The 21,712-nt window shown below is 39.4% G+C and overlaps 1 protein-coding gene across 2 annotated transcripts in view; it reads left to right on the forward strand.

The window, feature by feature from the left end:
• RDX (radixin) overlaps positions 1-16,666 on the forward strand; it is a 48,188-nt gene extending 31,522 nt beyond the window's left edge. For both annotated transcript variants that reach the window (XM_020805184.3, XM_020805185.3), the window contains exons 5-14: positions 87-361; positions 3,539-3,622; positions 5,011-5,157; positions 5,710-5,806; positions 7,218-7,381; positions 8,838-8,968; positions 10,529-10,689; positions 11,163-11,255; positions 11,857-12,099; positions 14,024-16,666. In XM_020805184.3, the coding sequence (XP_020660843.2) occupies positions 87-361; positions 3,539-3,622; positions 5,011-5,157; positions 5,710-5,806; positions 7,218-7,381; positions 8,838-8,968; positions 10,529-10,689; positions 11,163-11,255; positions 11,857-12,099; positions 14,024-14,188 (1,560 nt within the window). In that variant the 3' untranslated portion in view covers positions 14,189-16,666. The remainder of the gene's footprint in view (positions 1-86; positions 362-3,538; positions 3,623-5,010; positions 5,158-5,709; positions 5,807-7,217; positions 7,382-8,837; positions 8,969-10,528; positions 10,690-11,162; positions 11,256-11,856; positions 12,100-14,023) is intronic.
• The last annotated feature ends 5,046 nt before the right edge of the window (positions 16,667-21,712 follow it).

The raw sequence follows: 21,712 nt of genomic DNA on the forward strand, positions 1-21,712 counted from the left end.
TGAATTACAGTATGTAACAACCAGTGACTAGATTGCTTTTCCAGATATTCTTATGCACTCTTTACTCTTCCAAAATTCCTTTTCAGGTCACACAGCAAGATGTAAGAAAGGAAAGTCCCCTTCAGTTCAAATTCAGGGCCAAGTTTTTTCCTGAAGATGTGTCTGAAGAGTTAATTCAGGAAATAACTCAGAGACTGTTTTTTCTGCAAGTCAAAGAAGCCATCTTAAATGATGAAATATACTGTCCACCAGAAACTGCTGTTCTGCTAGCTTCTTACGCTGTTCAGGCCAAGTATGGTGATTACAATAAGGAAATACATAAACTAGGATATTTGGCTAATGACAGACTTCTTCCGCAGCGGTAAGAAATCTCTGTGCTGCATCAATTCCTGCAAACTCAGTCAGTATAACATGTCAGTTTAATAGTAAAGCATGCCTAGTAGTCTAAGCAAACCAAGATATAGAGTATGTTCTGAAATCACAACAAGCCATGGTGTGCTGAAATATAAGTTTTTGTCTCGAGTAAGATTTGACAAGGGAAGAGGAGAAAAACAAAAATATGAAAGAGGCCAGTTTTTGTTTAATTGCCTGCTGTGCAAGTTTGTTGGTAAAGCAACAACCCACGGTTAAGACAAATTGTGATTTAATGATGATGTGAAATGCACCAATACCCTGAGTTGGTGATTAAGCCATGATAGGACTGAATCATGGTATGTTCAGTGTTAAAATAAGGAAGTCTTTGAACGAGATAATATGTTTGCCGTGAGTGGTATATCTGAATAAGCAGTCCCTTTAGCCTTCAGTGCTTAACATTAAATTTAAAGATCTGGTAAAACTGATGTATTTTATAGCTCCAAATATTGTGGACATAGGGAATGTGAGCCCATCATAGTTCAGATGTGAGCACTTGTTGTTAACTGCACTGCTTAACATTTGAGAATATACACTTGACATTCTGGCAATTATTTTCTTCAAGAACAAATGAAAAAATAGCAATTAGTACTACTAGTAACACAAGTTAGGAGCAAGGGAATGTTGGTCCAGTTTTCAGGAGGCAAGTCCCATTCTAGTATTGTTACTTTAACTAACAGGTAATGATATTGTTCTTTTTATTCATCTTACTATATTCCGTTGCATTTCTGAGGGAAAGATACACAATCGAAGACTAGTCATATGGCTCAGCAGAGATTTCTTTTAGCTACTGTATATGTCTCTGTTTTGTTATTGTTGTTTGACTATGCTTTACCTGAGGTGGGATGTTCCGGTTTAAATAGTTCTAAGCCACACCAGATGCTTTAAATACCTTATTTGCTGGCATACAAGATGCCTTTTTCCCCTGAAAAACATGCTTCCAAGTGGGGGGGGGGGTCATCTTGTACGCCGAGTGCACTTCAACCCCAACAGCCCAGAGCGGGTATATCCGCGCGTCCCTGACAGGCAGCCCGCGCGGGGACTTAAAGAGTACTGAACAGGAGGTGGCAGCTCACCTGGCAATGGATTCCCCCCCCCCCAAAAGTCACATGCTTGCTAGAACGGGAACAAGCCTTGAAGGGCCACCATGTTAAAAGAGCATGAAGCTGAACCCTTACCAGCCTTCATGTCTCCGAGCGCCCCTCCAGCGGCTGACTCCGAAAGCCAGGGCACCACGTCCCTCTGCGGATCAAACCGGGCGCTCAGCTGCAGCAGCATCGCCCCCGCCCTTGGGCCACCCCTGCTCCAATCCAGAAGAAGCTGGGAAGAGGGACCCTCCCAGGGAATTTATGGGGAAGCCGCCCCAAGACAATCCCACAGCCATGCAACGACTCCCAAGGCACGCTCGGGTTCTCTTGAGAAACAAGGAAGGAGCGCGCCAACATGGTCCCCTCCCTTCCCTGCCTGGGCAGCTGCTTTCACTTCTGCCCCGAGCCCAGTGAGCGGCCGTCGTTGGCATCGCCCAAATGAGGCTGGGAGCGTTGGCGATTTGACACGCTGTATGTCACTCATCGGTGCTTGGTCTAGAGTGGCTGAGCGCCTTGCCACATAAACACAGTGGAAGGCGGTGCATCTGAATGCAAAGTTTTTGCGTAAACGTACGCGTGGGGTGGGGGAGCCTTTCATGGCTCAAGTGAGGCTTAGGCGGTTCCAAACACGCTTCTCTAAAAAGGGGTGGTTTGGGTTATGTTCATACTTGGCTTCCAGGGGGGAGGTCCCCAGAGATGCCTCCACAATCCCGTGCCGTGCCGCGCTCCCTCCTTGCTCCCACCACCAAGGAAAGGCTTGTGAGAATAAAAACAGATGCAGCAGTTATTCCTGCAGGATTGACATCATTGGTACAGCCCCTGGATGTGTGCCTAAACAAGCCGTTTAAAGATCGCATTCGAGAACAGTGGAATGAATGGATGGTTAGCGGTGAAAAGTCATACACAAACGGAGGAAACATGCGTGCTCCACAGTTGGATGTTTTGTGCCAATTTGTCATAAAAGCCTGGAATGATATTGATGCACAAACAGTAATCGAGTCTTTCAAGAAGCGTGCCATATCAAATTCATTAGATGGTATGGAGCACGGGTACTTGTGGCAAGATGAAGAGGAAGCTGAAGCTGAGGCCACATCATCTGACACAGAAATACCAGGAGATCCATATGATGTCTGCCTTGCAACTGTATCCCAAGACGTCATTGATGAACGTTTAAAATCAGATGACGAACAGAAATTTGAAGGCTTTTAAAAGGAGTTTGAAGGCTTTTAAAATTTGTTATCTTCCTTCTATCATTGACAGTTCCAGTTTGGTTAACAGCTTAGAAAACAAACAGCATGTTTCCAGAGTCCCTCTGGGTTGTGGGCTGCCTGCGTGTGTTCCTGAGAAGCATCTACCCGTCCATAGGGTCCACTTGGAGTGTTGCTTGCGCTGAGGAGGAGAGGAGTGTGTTGTCTTTAGTGAATTACGTTTAATAAACTTGCACTGTTTTATGTTTACATGTTTGATAACATACAGCCTTGTGACAGTTTTCCTGCATATCATAAACATTTGAATATAAATTAACATGTTGAAATCAAATCTGATGTTCTTTTACCTTTTATTTGGTGTGTGTGGAAGGTGTGCGGAAGAGGGAGTAGTCTTATACGGCGAATATATAAGGAACTCTATATTTTGAGTGGAAATGTTTGGGGGTCGTCTTCTATTCCCAGTCGTCTTATACGCCGGCAAATACGGTACAGTGGAAGAGTATAGGTAAACATAAGGAAGGTGGGATTTTCAAGATGGGCAGCAGAGCTGGAGGTACAAGATAGATCAGATTTTTTTTATAGAAGAGGCTTTGTTTTTAATTATAATTCTCAAAGCTAGTGTCCTTTTAGACAACTTATGGATATTTATTGGAAGAGTAATTTCAAAAAGAAAACATTTGTTTCCTCCCCATTTATGAATTGTTTTCAAATTTATTATAGATTGTTACTGGGCTAGAAATGGTGTGAAAGCTTTTCAGACCAATTTAATGGTGTAGGGCAACAGAAAAAGTCAGGATATATACTTTTTGTAATGATTGCTTATTTTGACAGTGTTTTGGAACAGCATAAATTGACAAAAGAGCAGTGGGAAGAAAGGATACAGAACTGGCATGAAGAACACAGGGGAATGCTAAGGTAAGTTATCCTGTATCGCTATGGTCCTCCTCACTTTGAAAGTATCTTGTTTTTGCTTATTGCTGATCTCACCTGCAGACAAAAATAATTATTCCTTGTTGGCTGTAATGGAAACATGCCATATTGAGCCAGAGCCATTGTACATAATTAGCTCCTGATTGTCTTAATTTTAAAAATTACTTTTTCCTACTGGCGCACAGAAATGGGAAATGTAAAAGTAGATACAGTAGTTAGCAGTTTAATGAACTGTTATTGAGTCCAAAAGCTGAATTCTGTTGAGTTTAAGTTAGAAGGCTCAAATATTTAATTTTAACTTTAATCCTGTGCTACGGGATTTCAGCCACTGATTCCGAAGTGAATTCTAACAGTAGTCCAGAGGACTCAAATTCAGTTTCCTGAGACAGCTATGCCACTTTTATGTAGTGCCTAGTCGAAAAAAATTTTTTAGTTGATATGCAGCTGCCATTTCAACTAAGTGATTGCAAAAAGCATTACCAGGAGGAAAAAAAGTAGAAAACTCCCTGCCCCACTACTCATCCTTCTTTCTGAGCTTTGGGAAGAAGGAAACAGTTACATGAATGTTTGAAAAACCCCTTTCCCAGCCAGCCCACCAAAACCTTTATTTTATTTTCCCTTTCCACCTGCTATAATCCCATCTCCTTTCCCTCTCCCTTTATAATTTACTGGCAGAAATCCTGTAGCATAGCATAACATTTGGAAGCAAATTTCTGTAAGCTAAGTCTCTGTAGACATTGTTTATTGCAAACTGACATGTGTGACTTGGCAGACAACAGGTAATGTCTATGGAAATTCTTATGCAGTTTGCCTCTAATTTACAGTGTTTCCACAGCCATTGATTCCCAGTGGCACCCCAACAATAGTCCAGGGGATTTAAAATTCAGATTCCTGAGACAGATGTGCAGTTTTTATGCATTGTCTAGAACAGAACACAATAAGAACATTATCTTGATGCAAAGAGAGAGAGAGAGAGAGAGAGCTAATTATATAATGAAGACTGCTAGGTTTGCAGTCGTTCATTTAAAGTTCTGTACTCCCTGCAGGAACCAAGACACCACCTTCATTGTGGCTTACTTTCAGGAGAAGTGTTCATACACAATGTAAAGACCTTGTGTACATTAATTTGGGAAGTGTGCCCCACTGAAATTGGTAGGATTTAGTTCCAAATAAATATGCATGGGGTTGAGTTGGAATTCCCATTGAAGTCACTGCAAACATGTATATCATTATGCGTTTTCTGTCCTTACATTTTCAGTAGAACATAATTGATGGAGGTATTTGCACGATTGAGACCATGACCGTGCCTGTCCTTTCAATAAAGAGAGACTTTCATTTTAACTGGTTTTAAACACTCTTCTCTTCATTATCAGGGAAGATTCTATGATGGAATACCTCAAAATTGCACAAGATTTGGAAATGTATGGAGTCAACTATTTTGAAATAAAGAACAAAAAGGGAACTGAGTTGTGGCTTGGTGTTGATGCTTTGGGGTTAAATATTTATGAACATGATGACAAGTAAGTAATATTAAAACTGTTCCACTGTTTCTGAAGCATTTATGAGGAGGCCCTTTGTGTAAAAGCTTCTGTACATGTTTTAAAAATGCAGCTCCTTAGGAGAATTCAAGGTACAAAAATTAATCTGGAGGAGATTTTGTGGTTTTGTGTTTTTGCCTTTTTTGAAAGAAAGAAAATGAGTGAATTGACCAGCCTTTCTATCCCTAATTTTATTTTCCTCCCTAAAAAAAAAGAACTATATGTTTATCTTCAATTAAGCCATTGATTGCAAAAATGTGATTAAAATCTCCAGATTTTAAAATGTAAAGAGGTTCAGCAAAGGTGGTACACTACATATTCTAATCATATAAATATCCTAAGTGGATTCAAGAACAACCAATAATATGAGACATTATATGCTATATATACAGAGCAAGGAAAAATGGCTATATTTATATGCTATTTTAAAAGCAACATAAAAAAAAGTTTAGACCTATCCCTAACTTAGTTTTTTTTAAACAAACTGAGCATATATGTGTCTTTTTATTAAGGATTCTTTCTTCCTTACTAAAGGTTAACTCCCAAAATCGGCTTTCCTTGGAGTGAAATAAGAAATATTTCATTTAATGACAAAAAGTTTGTGATAAAGCCTATTGACAAAAAAGCTCCTGTAAGTAAATCTTATGTCAGCCTGAGAGTTGATATAGACACCTTTATTACCTTTCCATCTCTGGTTCTTACCTCTGTCATTTCCTTTCTAAAATTATTTTGTCATATTTGTATTAGTGGATGTTCTCAGTTACTTAAAAAGTTTCCAAAGCTAGTCTTTTCCCAGTAGAGTTGGAACCAATTCCATGTCTCTCTTTTGTCTCCTCTGCTGTTGCCTGCCAACTAGATTTCTAAGATACACATTGATTTGTTAAAACAGTGAATAATGGGCCATTGAGAATAAACTGTAAGTTCCATTTGATTTTGAAATAATAGGAAAGAAGGGCTTGCTAGGTCTTGATTAAAGTCTTGTCCAGCATTCTGTTCTCAGGAGAATTTATTTTAATTTTATTTATTTTATTTATTTATTCTATTTATATCTCGCCTATCTGGTCAATATGACCACTCAGGGAGAAATGCCACAGGGAGTACATAAGCAGGCATTGAAATGGTGGCCATCTTAAGTTTGTCTTCAGCTCCTAGTGCCTTTGACTTGCTACTGAAAAGATAATGTATGTTGTTTACCTGTTAATTGCGGTTTTTAGAAAAAGATTGTGTAGTTTCAGGGAGAAAAGGTCTGTTAACAGCTTATCAGTTCCATCATGGAGTAGTGAATGTCATTAGTTAGTGAGATAAATATGTATCCTGAATTAAATGCCAGACTAAGTTCTTATGTGATATGAGAGATAAAATGCCCTCCTCCCATAATACATTAGTAGTTTTATAAAACTTATGCATGTTCTCCTTAAACTAAAAGGCCTGCAACCTTTTGTGCTTTTGTCATAAGCCCAATACTCCCATTTTCTTGATCTCATCTTAGTTGTCCCTTCCCAGATCCATGTTTCTTTTTGAATTAGGATCACAGAACTGCAGCTGTAAGCTATATTCTAAAATATAGCTACACTGTAAGATTAAGTCATTCATCATTTTTCACACAAAACATGCTTTTGCCCTGTTGCAGTATAGTGCGTGGAGATTTTCTGTCATGACTGAAGATCTATTTCCTTTATAGTGAGGATGCAATTTAAATTATGCAATGTATGTATGAGGTTTTCTTTTCTGTCTCCAGTGTATGTGGCTTTCCAAAACTCTTGATTTTCACCTGCCTTCCTTCTGCACATCTGAGATTTGTTTGGAGTTCTTCCCAGACTGGTTGGGATTTCATAATCCATAATAATTTAATATCCTCTGGAAACTCTGTTATGTCCCTGATCTCACTGTTAATGTCAAGTCATTTTGGATGCTAGTGGAAGTTTATTTAAATTTTAAAATGCTGGAATTTTGTATAATCAGCTTGAATATTTATGTCCTTTGTAAACTGATATGTTTCTAGAATATAAATAAAATTTTAGTAACTTATTTTTTTCCATTAGGATTTTGTGTTTTATGCACCACGTCTGAGAATCAATAAACGAATACTGGCACTGTGCATGGGAAACCATGAGCTATATATGAGGAGGAGAAAGCCAGATACAATTGAAGTTCAACAAATGAAGGCCCAAGCTAGGGAAGAAAAACATCAAAAACAGTTGGAGAGGTATGTTATTGACTGCCCATGAATATGGTATGGAAGTTGCTTGATGCTTGTTTGGGGCTTAATATCCCACAGACATATGAACTTGAGGCAGATCTAATGAGGAATTTTATTATTATCTTATATTTTGCCTTTTTGGGGAAGAATTCTCAGAAAATAGTACTTGATCATCATTACTAAATCACTGGCAATAGTATATTAAAATAAATGTTACTTTGTGTTTTGTTATGTATATCTGTTACCATGCCACTGTTCCGTCTCACTCACCTTCTCCTCCCCACAAATGATAAGTGATAAAAATGGTTCTCTTGCATGGCTTGTACAATTCTTGGCAACAGCAGTTTGAGCTATACAGAGAGGGGAGGGAAAGGAGATTTATTTAAGGTCCTGGGTTTTCTCTGGCCCTGGGTAGTTCTTACAAATGTTAGCGTGCTTTTTTAGCCTTGTGGCACAGAAGATTTGGTCCTCCAGGAATGTGTTGTGAGAACACGCTACTTGCGCTAATCGAAATTTGCCACAGACCATTTTTTAGGGGGTGGGGGAAGGATTTGTGGTACAACTATATACAAAATCCCAACAGCAACTTCAGTTGATCCTGTACTAGGAAAACAGAAAATGAATATTCAAGCTATCATTAGAGGCAGACCTCATGTAAGGGCCACTACAGTATTGCCAAGTGTATGTGTTAGTTTTGATGCCAGTATTGCAGTAATCTCAGTAAAAGTAAGAAGGTTGTGGGGAAAATCACAGTTCAGCTTTATAGTATTGAATAAAATTATTTGGTGTTTCACTTTCTTTAGGGGATGTCTAATGTTGTGAATTGTTGAATAGTTCTCTTTACAGTAGTTCAGAGATATGCAATAATTAATAGATTGGAGCATTGTAGTTATTCTACTACTTCATGGGCCCATTTAGTAAGTTTGTGTTATCACTGCATTATGGTGGCCTAAAGTGTTTGTGTATTATTCTGTTTCTGTTCAGTTTCTCCAGTAACAATAAATCTTTTGAATTGGACCGTGGCTCTTTTAGTCCAGGAATGGGCATGGGGACATTTTTCTAACCCCAGGATATTCCAGGGACCACATCATTTGTGGTTTGAAAAATCCCATTTCCTGTTTGAAAGGTGATAACAGGGTTTTTTGCTTGAAGAATGCCAGTGGCATACCTTATTTAAGAGGATAGTTGTGTCCCTGAAGGAACAGTTCTCCCATGGAGAAGCCAAAATTTTTAAAGTCTGGAAAAATTGAGGGGCTTAAGGGTACAACTTCCATTTGTAGACACTCAGGATTCTAAACTGCAGTGAGTACTGGTGGACCATCACAGTATATAACATAGTGGCTTGCACTGTCAGGAGAAATGTGACATAAATGAGTAAATTGATTACCTCATGGACTCTCATTTAAAATGAACATGGCATCTTCCCCCGCTACATCTATATACCTACATCTATTTCATTTAGGGCACAACTTGAGAATGAGAAAAAGAAAAGGGAAATAGCAGAAAAAGAGAAAGAAAGAATAGAACGTGAAAAAGAAGAATTAATGGAACGGTTAAGACAAATTGAAGAACAGACAATGAAGGCCCAAAAAGGTGAGTCACTGCATTGCATTTATTTGTTTTGATAATAGAATCATAGAATTTATAAAGTTGGAAGAGGCCCCAAGGGCCTTTGAATTTAAATCCCTGCTGAAGTAGGAAATCCCTGACAGCTAGTTTTCCAAACTCTGTTTAAAAACCTCTTCATCGGGAAGAGTAAGCGCTTAAAATGTGAAAGTTATTCTCTATTTTCTAATGAAAGTAAAAGGTTAGGTCAAAATAAAATCCTGTTGTGCAATGGTAACTACTGCATATGATTTTTGGGCAATCTAACCAGATAGACGGGGTAAAAAAACAATAAATAAATAAATATAAAATAAATAAATATCTTAATTTAAGTAATTTGACGTAGCTGGGCCTATGTGTGGCATACTCTGTCTGGCTTGTTGTTGTTGTTTAGTCATTATGTCTTGTCTGACTCTTCGGGACCCCATGGACCAGAGCACGCCAGACCTTCCTGTCTTCCACTGCCTCCCGGAGTTGGGCTAAATTCATGTTGGTCGCTTCGGTGACACCGTCCAACCATCTCGTCCTCTGTCGTCCCCTTCTCCTCTTGCCTTCACACTTTCCCAACATCAGGGTCTTTTCCAGGGAGTCGTCTCTTCTCATGAGATGGCCAAAGTATTGGAGCCTCAGCTTCAGGATCTGTCCTTACAATGAACTCTCAGAGAGAGAGAGAGAGAGAGAGAGAGAGAGAGAGAAACTATTTGTGTATTTAGTCCAGGACCCAGAGCTCGGAAACCGCAGCTCCCTGGATCTCCATAACTAGTATGGCCAGTAGCCATGCTAAGTGGAAGATTCTGTGAGTTAGAGCCCAAAATAAGTACTTCAAGCTCTTCCTAGTACTGGCAATGCCTCTTCAATGTCTCAAGAAAATACCTCTTCCATCACCTGCCAGCTGGTAATGGCAGGGATTGAATCTGAAACCTCCTATATCCACAGCATATGATCTGTTGTAGAGTGCTGTTCTCTACTGCTTTGAGTATGTGTGCCTGTGTCCTATTCCTCCATCATAGCTGCCTTGTGTGAATTGGACTTCCTTTTGCTTTTATACATGGAGCTGTTGTTCTTTTCCCCAGTTGCTGGTGTTAATGGTTTTGATATGTATAAAAGTCTTTTGCATTCTTTGCAGTCATGTATGGTTTTGTTACCCCTAGATAATGAAAACTATTTTAAAAGATGTGTCTCTGCATCATTAGAAATGGCCAAGCCTTCCACCAGGAGGATAAGGAAGATAAAATATCAGAATATTCTTTTGTGTTGGAAAGCAGGCATTACATTATAATCTGAGCTCTCTGAGCTACAGTGCAGAACAGTCCTGGGAAGATTTTAGTTGATGACTGTCCAATCCAGATTTATTTCTGATCATTAGAAAGCAGTGTGAGACTCTTAATTTATGCAGTCTGTCACCTTAAAGCTGTTTTGACAACCTGTACCCTTGACTTGTAACTTGATCTTGATGTAACACACTTCTAGGATGCTAATTTGTAGGGAGTGAAAACCTGGCCTTGTCTTTGCACTGTTTGGGCTCATCCTTTCCACATTTGTATACAGAATTGGAGGAGCAGACAAGAAAAGCTCTGGAACTGGATCAGGAACGAAAGAAAGCAAAGGAGGAAGCAGAGCGTCTGGAAAAGGAACGTAGAGCTGCAGAAGAGGCAAAAGCTGCTTTGGCAAAACAGGCTGCTGACCAGATGAAGAACCAGGAGCAGCTAGTAAGAAATTGGCATCACCGCTAATGAGTCTTGAATTGATTGTATAATTTCATCAGAGAAATTGCTAAAACTGATGTATCCAGTGAGGCAACATAAGTAGCAAATGCAGATTTATACCATTGTGATGCCACTTAAGAGTTGTTATGCTTCACAGAAGTTATTCGGGATTTAGACTGGTGTGAGAATAATTGTGTATACTGCAGTGGACAGTTGCCACTGAGAAGTTGCAGCTCACATTCCTGATCTCATGCCATGTTGCACATCTAACAAGTGACCAGAAACACAATCGGCAGCTAGTTAATTAGCAGCAATTCATTGCTGCACTTTAAGAAATTAAAATTACGCTGGAATAAATCCCCAGTAGGATTCTAGCACAATGTTAGGTATCTGAAATCACCACACAAGGTTATTGGTTCTTCTACAAGGCATACCAGTAAGTGACATAGCCATAAAAATGTATTCGTTTTTCGTAGGCGGCAGAACTTGCTGAATTTACTGCTAAGATTGCACTTTTGGAGGAGGCCAAGAAGAAGAAAGAAGAAGAAGCTTCAGAATGGCAACACAAAGTAATCGTTTTGAGCTGGGATTTGTGAACTACCTATGTAGCAGACACTAGAATTTTAAAATGTTGAAGAACGTATTTCCTTGAGTGGCTGCTAGTTTTTCTGAGTAGGAATCTGACTTTGTCATACTTAAGAACAGATTTATTGAAGTCAGTGAAACTTCACTAGATCTACTCTGGTTCAATCAGGATCCAAATATTGTTCTTGTAGGAAATTATTTCTGGAATAAAATAGGGCCAACTGATTCAGTATTTTGGAGGAGACCACATATGAATATTTTTGTGTTTTGATATCCTCCAAATAACTGTTTCTATGTTTCTCCAGTCTAATTGGGTGTCATGCCTCAGTCCTTTGAAAATGCTGCTTTGTCAAGAGAGAGAGAGATTGCAGTCTCTGTTAGCTGCTGCTGAGTTAGCATGTGGAAGACCTGGGTAGCAGGATTACTTCTGCTTACAAAGTAAGGCTACAAACAATGGTCTGCAAATGTGTTGGAAGCTTACGTAACATCAGCCCCATTGACTTCAACCTGATTAAAGTAGAAACGTAGCACCTTTGACTTGCTTGTGATACATGAGTGTTAAGCAATCTTTATTACTACTTTTAGGCTTTTGCAGCCCAAGAAGATCTGGAGAAGACCAAAGAAGAACTGAAGACTGTGATGTCAGCTCCTCCCCCACCCCCTCCCCCACCTGTTGTCCCTGCCACAGAGAATGAGCATGATGAACAAGATGAGAATAATGCTGAAGCTAGTGCAGAATTGGCCTCCGATGGTGTTGTGAATCACAGGAGCGAAGAAGAGCGTGTAACAGAAACACAGAAGAATGAACGTGTTAAGAAACAACTCCAGGTATTGAACGATTTTAGGGGTATATAATATAGGTCACAGACACGGGAACTGTGGGGTGTTGCATATGATCTTCAGGAATGTCTCTTTCCACAGTAGTTACACTGTATCTTTAAAAGGTTTTAAAATATCTTTCAGGGTTACTATCTAGCTATGGTGTGTAGGTGGGGACATTTCTTTTGGACTTGCCCATCAAGTCATTCATTCATTCATTTGTTCAATTTATATACCCATCTGGCTACTAAGGCAACTCTGGGTGGTTCACAACAACAAAATAAATCACTATAACAGAATAAATAATAGCCACAAAACATAACAAGATAAAAACCAAATAAACATATCAGTCAATTAACTTTTTAAAAGCAACATAAAAACAATTAATTAATTAAAATCAAAGCACAAGAATTAAATGTTAACAAGCAAGATGGTGGAGTAGATAATTTAAGGGCTGAAAGAACGTCTGTACTCTATTGGTGCAAGTTCTGAAAAGTCTGAATGACCATCTTTTAAACAGTTTCTTAAAGACCCCCGTTGAAGGGGCCAGGCGAATCTCAGGTTGGAGTTTATTCTATAGGTGAGGTGCGACCACGGAGGAGGCCTGGCTCCTGGTGTTCCCTTTCTGGGCCTCTCTCAAGGTCAGCAATCTCAACCACCCAGCTGCAGATGCTCAAGTGGGTTTATCCAGTTTAGCAGGTTGTGTCAATGGTGTATCTTGTTTTGCAGACATTGATTAGGTGGTTAAAAATTAATGGGAGAAAATATTAATTCAGTCTATCACTTATGAAATTGAGTTGTTTTGGGACTAGGAATACTTGTTTGCAACATCACATTTTTATTTGTGGCAGAATGCTTAGCAAAATAATATATTCTTAAATTTACATGAAAATTTGTAAATGTTGCTTTTATTCTGTCTGAATACTAAGCACTAAATGGGTTAAGACTCGAAGAAAAAAAGCTTCAGCTCAGATTTCATTTTCACTGAATCTCTTTGAGTGGACTCTGTTACTGAGCTTCCTTTTTAAAGGTCTTTAAGCCCTTTTAATAATGCATGTAAAGGCGCCAGTTACTTTGGAAAGGCATCAGAACCAATATGTGAGCTTCCTGGCAATGTTATTGCATACATAAGTACTCTGTTGAAGTGTATGACTATCGGAAGCAGGTATACAGATTTATATAGCCGTTAGTTTAAATGCAATTCAGTGAGGTTCCTACCCATTTTTTCTCAACTCTGTCCCTCATGACATAGTTTTGCCGCTTCTCTGTATCACATTGAGCAGTGGAATTGGAAAGCTGCAAGTGTTCAAAGAATTAATGTATACTGCTTTTTTGGTATATCTTTTACACAAGCATTTAGCCCAGATCTTACCAGGCCCAAAAACCTTAGCCTTCTTTAAAAAAAAGACTTCCACTCACTCACCCACCCACCCACCTGAAAGCAAGGTAATCAGACCCAGTTTCTGGGGGAAGTTGGAGGTTTTCCTCAAACCAGAGAGCTGTAAGCTCCACATGTGTTTGGCTCCAAGGTGCTGAGGGAGTCTGAAAACAGTCTTGGTGCCACATGTGGCTAACGACCTGCACTGCATCTATCCCAGAGTAAATCATAAGTGATTCTTCAAAAACAGTAAAATGTGAAAAATGGCTGTCATCACAGTCTTTCAACATACTGTTCACCACTTTCACAAAAAATTTGCTGGCTTTGGGCACTGATGTATTTCATAAAAATCTAATAGCATCACTTGTAATCCATTTTTCTTAAGGCTTGTTGTTTGCTTCTTTGTGCATATACTCCTTTGTTCTATACATAATCCCAGCCTGTTTGGTTGCAAGACTTCATGGCATAGATCGCATTGATTCCTTTTTAGCAAACTGAATTTTGAACATGGCTAGAAATGGCAGTACCTAAACTCCAAGGTCTCTTATTCAATAGGCCCTGAGTTCTGAGTTGGCACAAGCCCGAGATGAAACCAAGAAAACCCAGAATGATGTCCTTCATGCAGAGAATGTCAAAGCAGGCCGTGATAAATACAAGACTCTTCGACAGATCCGACAAGGCAATACAAAGCAGCGCATTGATGAATTTGAAGCAATGTGAGAGCTGTTACTTTGCGTATGTTCTTCATTAAGCTTGAACCACCAGCAGAGAAATACAGGCCTTTCCACATGTGAAAGGAACACACCCCACTTTGCCAAAGCACTTATACCAGTTTGTGGTTAAAACATAATTTCATGAAAGTCATTCAACAATAAGTCAGCCTGTCTGCTATGACTCTACGGAGTTGGTTGGTGGCAGCATCATCCATGATCTCATATCACATATTTTTATTCTTTGTCCTCTGAAAGACTAGCACAGTCTTCTTCTGACAAAGCTGTTAACCTAAGCATTGATCATTTGAGAGATCTCTAGCTCTGATGTTATAATAACTGACCACAGTTTTTGGCATGTGTGCACTTTGGAATGCTCTTTTCAGATAATGGATTTGCAAGAATTTTCAGGGCACCCCCCCCCCCAAAATGGTGGAGTTCTTTGGTGTTTCATTTCCTGTCATCATTGATGGTTTTCTTTGCCCACATGTTCACAAAGGTCTAGCAGGGAGCTGTTCCAGCACACTTTTTTTCCTCATGAAAATACTGGAACATTGCCTGTAATATTTGGCTTATAGATCTCTTTTACTGAAGTCTTTAATTTTTAAAAACAGATGGGAGGAAAAATTATATTCTTTTAGTTTTCCTCCCCTTGTATACTGTTAATTGGTGTACCTGGACCTTTCTGGCAAGGGAGCATATGAAAACATCAGTCCCAAGGAGGGGACATTATCCTACCTCATTACAATACACATGATGACTGGTCCTCCAAACACCATATTGAATTGCTAACTGTGTTAAGCTGGGTTGTCCATAGCTGAACACTACAGAAATCTAGGAGCCTTTACTCTAATATTTTATTCTATTACTGGTAGATCTATAATATTCGAATATTGTTCAGTTGTCTTTTTGTCAAGTAAAACTGCATCATGTATTTTACATTTTTAGCATATAATCTGTCACTATTATATCATTACATATACCACTAGTATATCCAGTGAGAGGGTGTGAACTGCTTTGATCATGGTTCCTGGATTCCTTTGAATTAAAGAATGCTACGGAGCTCATTTCTTAATGAAGTCTTTGCATAAAGTAAAGTCCTACACTCACTTTACGGCATATTTGGACATCATATTCTCTCTGTTCCATTCCTGTTGACTCAGAAGATGCAAAGAAAGGAACAGCATTGATATGCTCTGACTTTTCAGAGAATCTGGTCACAGGAATTGTAGCAGAACAAGGACAAATGAATTGCCTGAACTTTCCACTTTTCAACTTTTCGTTGAAGTTCATCATAAACTCAATGGCTGAAATCCTCTTGTGCAGTTATGCAAATAGTGTACTTTTTAAATGTAAACTTACACCAGTTAAGAAATGTCTATAAGTGTTATATTTTGTGTGGCTCAGCTTGCACCAGATAATGTCTACAGAAATTCTTAACTTCTGGCAATTCAGTCCCAAAAGTGATGCTCTTTGTGTAACTGGGCAACAGGATTTCAGCCAATGAATATTGAATTTCTGTTTAGAACTAATGTTGAATCACTCTTCTATAGCACTCTTTGGTATGACTAATAAAACTGGGCACCTTGAGTTTAGAAGATCATGTTTATAGAAACAAAATGGGAATTATATACTGTTTTATATCTCTTTAATTAGCATTTGGGAGGGGGGAAAAAAGCTCTGCTTTCTCTAAGGATGGTTTGCCTGTCTTCTGTTTGGTGTTACATATTCAAAATTTACACTTACCAAAATGGCCATTTTATTAAATTTCCATACACAAGATGCTTATGAATCATTTGGGGAAGTTTTTCCCCCCTGACTTTAAGGGAGGACATCATGAAAGGGAAAGATACACATCTACAGATTTATTTTTTGGATAAAGGTAGCTGGCTAACCTTGCCTAGACTGGGGTGCAAATGCTGTGCACGTGCTCAAAACACTGTTTGTTGCCCCAGGGCATTTCTGCTTCCAGATGCAGAAAATGGGGCAAACATCTTGCATGTTTTCATGCAGTCAATTATGAAACCTGTATTTCTTCCTGTTTTTTTTAAAGGGGGCATAGCAGTGGAATGCAGTGCACTGGTTTCCCCTGAAATATGCGCACATGCATCGACATGCTAGTCTATCAGTGTGAGGGGGTGGGTGAACACCAGTTAGATTTGCTGTTTGTAATCTACAGTTTATAGATTAGTCTTTAAATGGATCAAATCCATATATAAAACTGTGTGACTTTTTCTAAGCAACCCGGAGTTAACATCTGTATCAAGGTTTTTCACCAGAAGTAAAGTGCTGATGATGATTGTCACCAGCTGTTGGGGAAACAGTACAGAGACATTATGAAAATATGAAGTTATTTTCTACATGTTTCCCCTCTTCCCCCCCCACCCTCCTTAGAATAATGTTTTGTGTTGTAAAATTAAACTACAGTTAATAGCATCTATTATTTTGGGTAACATTCATTGGCTAACAATAAAGAAAGTACAGTTCATTTTTCTGAGGTCCACTGTTGTTATTTAATCCATCTTTCCCAAACAGGGTGGTCTGGATTTAGTTCTTTTGCCTAAGCCTGATGTTCTTAGAACCAGTGACTAAATGTCTTGAGGATGCATAAGTACCATCGTGTGACAGCCAGCCAGTTAAAGTTTAAGTGAAAACTCGGGGGAGGAAGCAGACTAACTTGCTCCCTGTGCTTGCCAAGGAGAAAAAGTAATTCTTCAAAAAGATGAATTATTGACAGAAACGTGCTCTTAAAGATAAAGAGCTGATTCAGACCACAAGTGCTCATGTGGTAGAGTTTAGACTTTTTTCCTTGATGTGTTTCATGAATGACCGAGGGGACTTGCACAGTGTTACTCCTATGCATGAATCTGCTTTAGGTTTTCAACATGGAGGTACATGGCTAGTAAAAGATTTCATGCCCAGTGCCACACATAGGCTTAAGACAACATTCCCTTACTGTAAATGCCATTGATTTCCTTAATTTAAAGGCAGTTTTGTTTTTCAACTCCAGAATGCCTAAAATAATTTCATGCACATAACACCAGTTTGTGCTCAGTTGTTCAGAGTTTTGAAATATAGATTATTCTCTAGTATTTGCAGTCAGATAAACATGTGGCACTCTCTATTCAACCAAAAGTGGCCTATCTGGATCCCTACTTAGTTCTGTTTTAGTACTGTCCTTACTTCAAAGGTGCTGTATTTAATTATTCTGGTTTCATGGCAATGTTAAGTCAAATCAGAGAGGAACACATGTTGTCTGGATTGTTGGATTTGGAGAAAAGTCCTGCTCAGCCATACCAATTTTTGCATGATCCTTTTATGAGATGTTGTTCTTCCAAGGTATGACTTGTGAGGATAGTTAGGAATGTTTCAATATAACTGTCTGGAGATCTTCTAGAAGGTTGAAACATGAATACCAAGCAGGATATCAACCATACATACAGCAGATAGTGTTTCTACCACTAGAGGTTTCAGCCTATGCTTTCAGGTGTATCGACTTGACTATTATGTGTATGTTTTGGGGAAAAACCCTCAAGTTCATTTTTTAAAAAAAGTTTCAGAAGACAAAGCCAGCCCATTATTCACATATGAAAAATACTGCAGTGAATCAGTTAAGGGGCACTTGAGATAATTCCTATAATACAGAAGGACTCTCTATGTAATGCAGAAGCACTCTGTAGAAGCACTAGCTTTCCCAGACAGTCTTTTGAAGAAAAATCTTGCCCTACATGATCTATAGGATATAGGTGTACAGCAGGAGCCCCATATCCACTGGCAATTGGTTCTAAGGCGCCCCCCACGGATATTGAAAACTGTGAATAACAAACACTAGATAGATGGATAGCATGGTAAAAGGGGGAAAATAAACAAAATATTTTCACAGGCATTACCAGAATTGGCCACTAGAGAGTGCCAGAGACCATGCTATGTATTCTTCACTAACAAGTATTCACAGCATGGCCTCTGGTTCCCTCTAGTTGGCAGTTCAGGTAATACATGTTAACATAGTTTTTTTTCTTTCAATTTTTTGAGACTGTGGATAAGTGAAACAGGATATTGATTCTGCAAATGCAGGGGTGCTACTGTACATCTACTTTTTTGTGCAAAAAAATTTGCAAGCTACTGCTTTAGCCTGGTGTGTTTTATGTTGCACAGTTTTACGTTGTCCAGGCCATCACACCCTAACCATAAAGAATAGGTCCTGCATATTTTGTCTAATATATATTCTGTCTAATAGGTTCCCTCAGGGTACATGTTCTTCCATCTCCTGCAGTAGACAACAGTAGAATCTAAAGATATGGGTGATTTATGTGTTCTGTTCTGGGCTTCTGATGGTGTAGAACATTTGCCCCCAAGTAAGCATTCCTTACTTAGTAGGTAGTGCCTCTAAAGAGGAAGAGGGGGGAAAAGGAGGGCAGTACCAATTCCTGACCAGAAAAAGAGAAAGAAGCAAACCTCTCATACTGAAGAGTCCAATTTATTTTTATACAATTTCTTGAGTCTTTATTTTACTCAATGTGTTTTGAGTAGAACTCAACTTGGCCAGAAAGACAGGAGTCACATTTTGATACATGAATTCTTGGCATTTCACTAAAGCAAAGCATGATGCTTATATACTGCCCCGCCTTGCTGGGGGTGGGGGAACATTGCTGCCATGTCACCCCCCCACCCCCAGCAAGCTGGATACTCAATTTACTGAACCTGGAAGGCTGAGTAAACCTTGAGCTGGCTAACTGGGATTGAACCTGGGCAGACTGCAGCTTCACCTCTGTGTGAGGAGGCTTTTTCTAGCACTTTCTTAGCATTTGCTACTACTGAAGATGGTCAAAGAGCATAAGAGAAAAAACTAGAATGGGTTCTTCATTAGTGTACTGTATCCAGGAGTGATTTACTACTCCTGCTTGCTTCACTAGGCTGTCTCACCAAAAAAGACAGCTTTGTCTCTTCTGCTAACAGAATCCTGTTTCATGGTCACCTCTGGAGCACTTATTAATGTGGATGCATTTTAAAAAATAAAGCGCCATATCAAAGAAATCATTTATCTGGAGTTAAAAGTTTATCCATGGGAATCATTGTAGTATCCGTAGATTCATTGAGCCTTTCCCTCCATCATTTGTGGAGTCATTCTGTACACCTTGGGGGGCAGCCCATAAAAGTATACCCCTCCTCCCAATGTGGCCCTGCAGATTTCTATTGAAAGTCCCAAAATTCCTCATCATTGGCTGTACTTAGGACTGGTGGGAGTTCTGGGGCAAGACATCTGGAAGGCCACAGCTGTACTCTCCTATCCTATAGACATACTCATCCATCTTCAGATACAACAGATTACTCCCTGTTTTGTGCTGCAGAGTGCTCACAAGTTCTGAGGCACTCAAAGCTCTGCTGGCATGAGCTAGGGAAGAGTACTGTGTCCACTTCTTACTTCCTTCTTGCACTAGCTTATTTGATTGCATTCACAACCACCGCCATGAAATGGGAGGAAATTTATATTAGTGGCACAGATCAGAAGCCAGTTTGAGGCAGGTCTGAGGAGAAAAGAGTTTCAAATTTATAGCTTGTCTTCCCATCCTTGCAGGGGGAAAAGTCCAAAAATTCTTATTGTTTCTGGAATACCATTGCACAGACCACAAAATTGCAGTCTGAAAAGAAAGTAAAGCAAAAGAACAACGTAATTTCACTGCAAAGTGTGAGGCCGTTACCCTCACTTTTATTATTTAAAATGTTGAATTTATTTTTTTTAAAAAAAATTAAAAAACATCAAAGCCAGCAGAGGCTCAAATACTGCAGCTAAGGTGAGAAATCCTTTCCACACTCTGTAAGATTCAAAATCCTCTTTGAAACAGCACCACTTGTAGTTGGAAGGCTGGTGGGCCGGGAACAGAATAATTTTTCACTCAAACCAGGTTTCTAAGCTTTGTTGGCACTCTGCCTCCACCCACATTGTTTGTTCCCCAAATTCAGTTTACTTTTAATGGAGTTTATAGAATCATGAAGTTGGAAGGGGCCTATAAGGCTATCAAGTCCAACCCCCTGCTCAATGCAAGATTACAAATCAAAGCAGCCCCTCTTTCAAGAGCCACAGACTTCAAATGTAAATAATGTAGCATTAAAGATAGATAATTGAACCTTCAATTTTACATTCATTGCACATGAGGCTTTAAATCAATGAGAGAGAGAGAAAATCTTACGACAGTGATCGTGTATCAGAGGTTAGACTGAAGCACAATGACTACAATTGGCATGGTTCAAGGAGTGTTCAAATTGTCATGCTATAGCAGCCCTTCACCAGCAACAACAAATATCCAAGATATGGTGTAGGGTGGAATTATTTAACAGCATGGAGAATGATTTAACACATTGCCAAATGATGACTACCATAATAATGGGCATAGGAACACAAAAAACTGTCCTACACCAGGCACCCAAGGTCAAAGAGACATAGCGAAGTGACATTTGAAGGTCTACAAAACTCATCCCATTTTAAATGATGATGCATCATGATGTTGAATATTTAGAGAGTGTTAATTGCAAAGCAGAAAAAAATCATTTTATCATGTTATGTTGTCTAATAGCCAAGGAAAAGCAGGGAGAATCCTTGCTGGTCTATTTCTGTGCCTTGAGAAACAAGGAAAAAAACATTATATCAAGCTTCCATAGGGTGTATAACTACTGTATACACGTCTATCTCACTTTCCCTTTTCTCTAGGCAGTGACAGTTCCTTAGAAATGTCCTGTGTAGCCTTGGGCATGCTGCACAATCCCAGAATGCCACCAGAAGGAGGGAGTGGTTAAACCACTTCTGAGCACTTTCTACCTGGGAAGGATTGCAATAAGTCAGAATCAACGTGCTCGCATACGATTATTAATTATATCACCATTATACAAGTAACATGACCAAAGTTTGAATGCTATGTATGGTTCTGATCACTGCATCCAAAAGGGGTATTGTAGAGTTGGAAAGTACCTAGTGTGGTGGAGTGGGTAGAGTGATAGATTGGGACTCAGGAGACCTGGGTTCGATTCCCCGGCTCTGCCAGAGAGCGTGCGTGCGTGCGTGCGTGCGTGTGTTACACCATGCATGATTAAATGGTGGCATTCACAAAATCAAAGTGTGTGGCAATAGCTACCAACATGGATGGCTTTAAAAAGGGTTGGGTAAATGTGTATGTTATGTGCCTTAAAGTTGCTTCCAACTCATTGTGACTCAATGCATTTCTGACCTTCAAAGCATCCTGTCCTTAACAGCCCTGCTCAAGGCTTGCAGGCTAATAAGTCATGGCGTCCTATATTAGAGTCAAGCCCCATATTGTTAGCTCTTCCACTTTTTCTGCTACCTTCCATTTCCCCCAACATTATTGTCTTTCCAATAATGAATATCCATGAATACTGGATAAACTTGTCCTGGGGGCAGCTACCAAGAACTACTAGTTATGATGACTCTATATCACCTTCAACAGAAGAGACAGCAGTGTGCTTTTTTATATCTGTTTTCAAGGGACGTGAGTAGGAGGTTCCTATAGCATGAATTTTCTAC

Source organism: Pogona vitticeps, chromosome 3 (genome assembly GCF_051106095.1).
Source record: "Pogona vitticeps strain Pit_001003342236 chromosome 3, PviZW2.1, whole genome shotgun sequence".
Classification (NCBI taxonomy): Eukaryota; Metazoa; Chordata; class Lepidosauria; order Squamata; family Agamidae; genus Pogona; species Pogona vitticeps.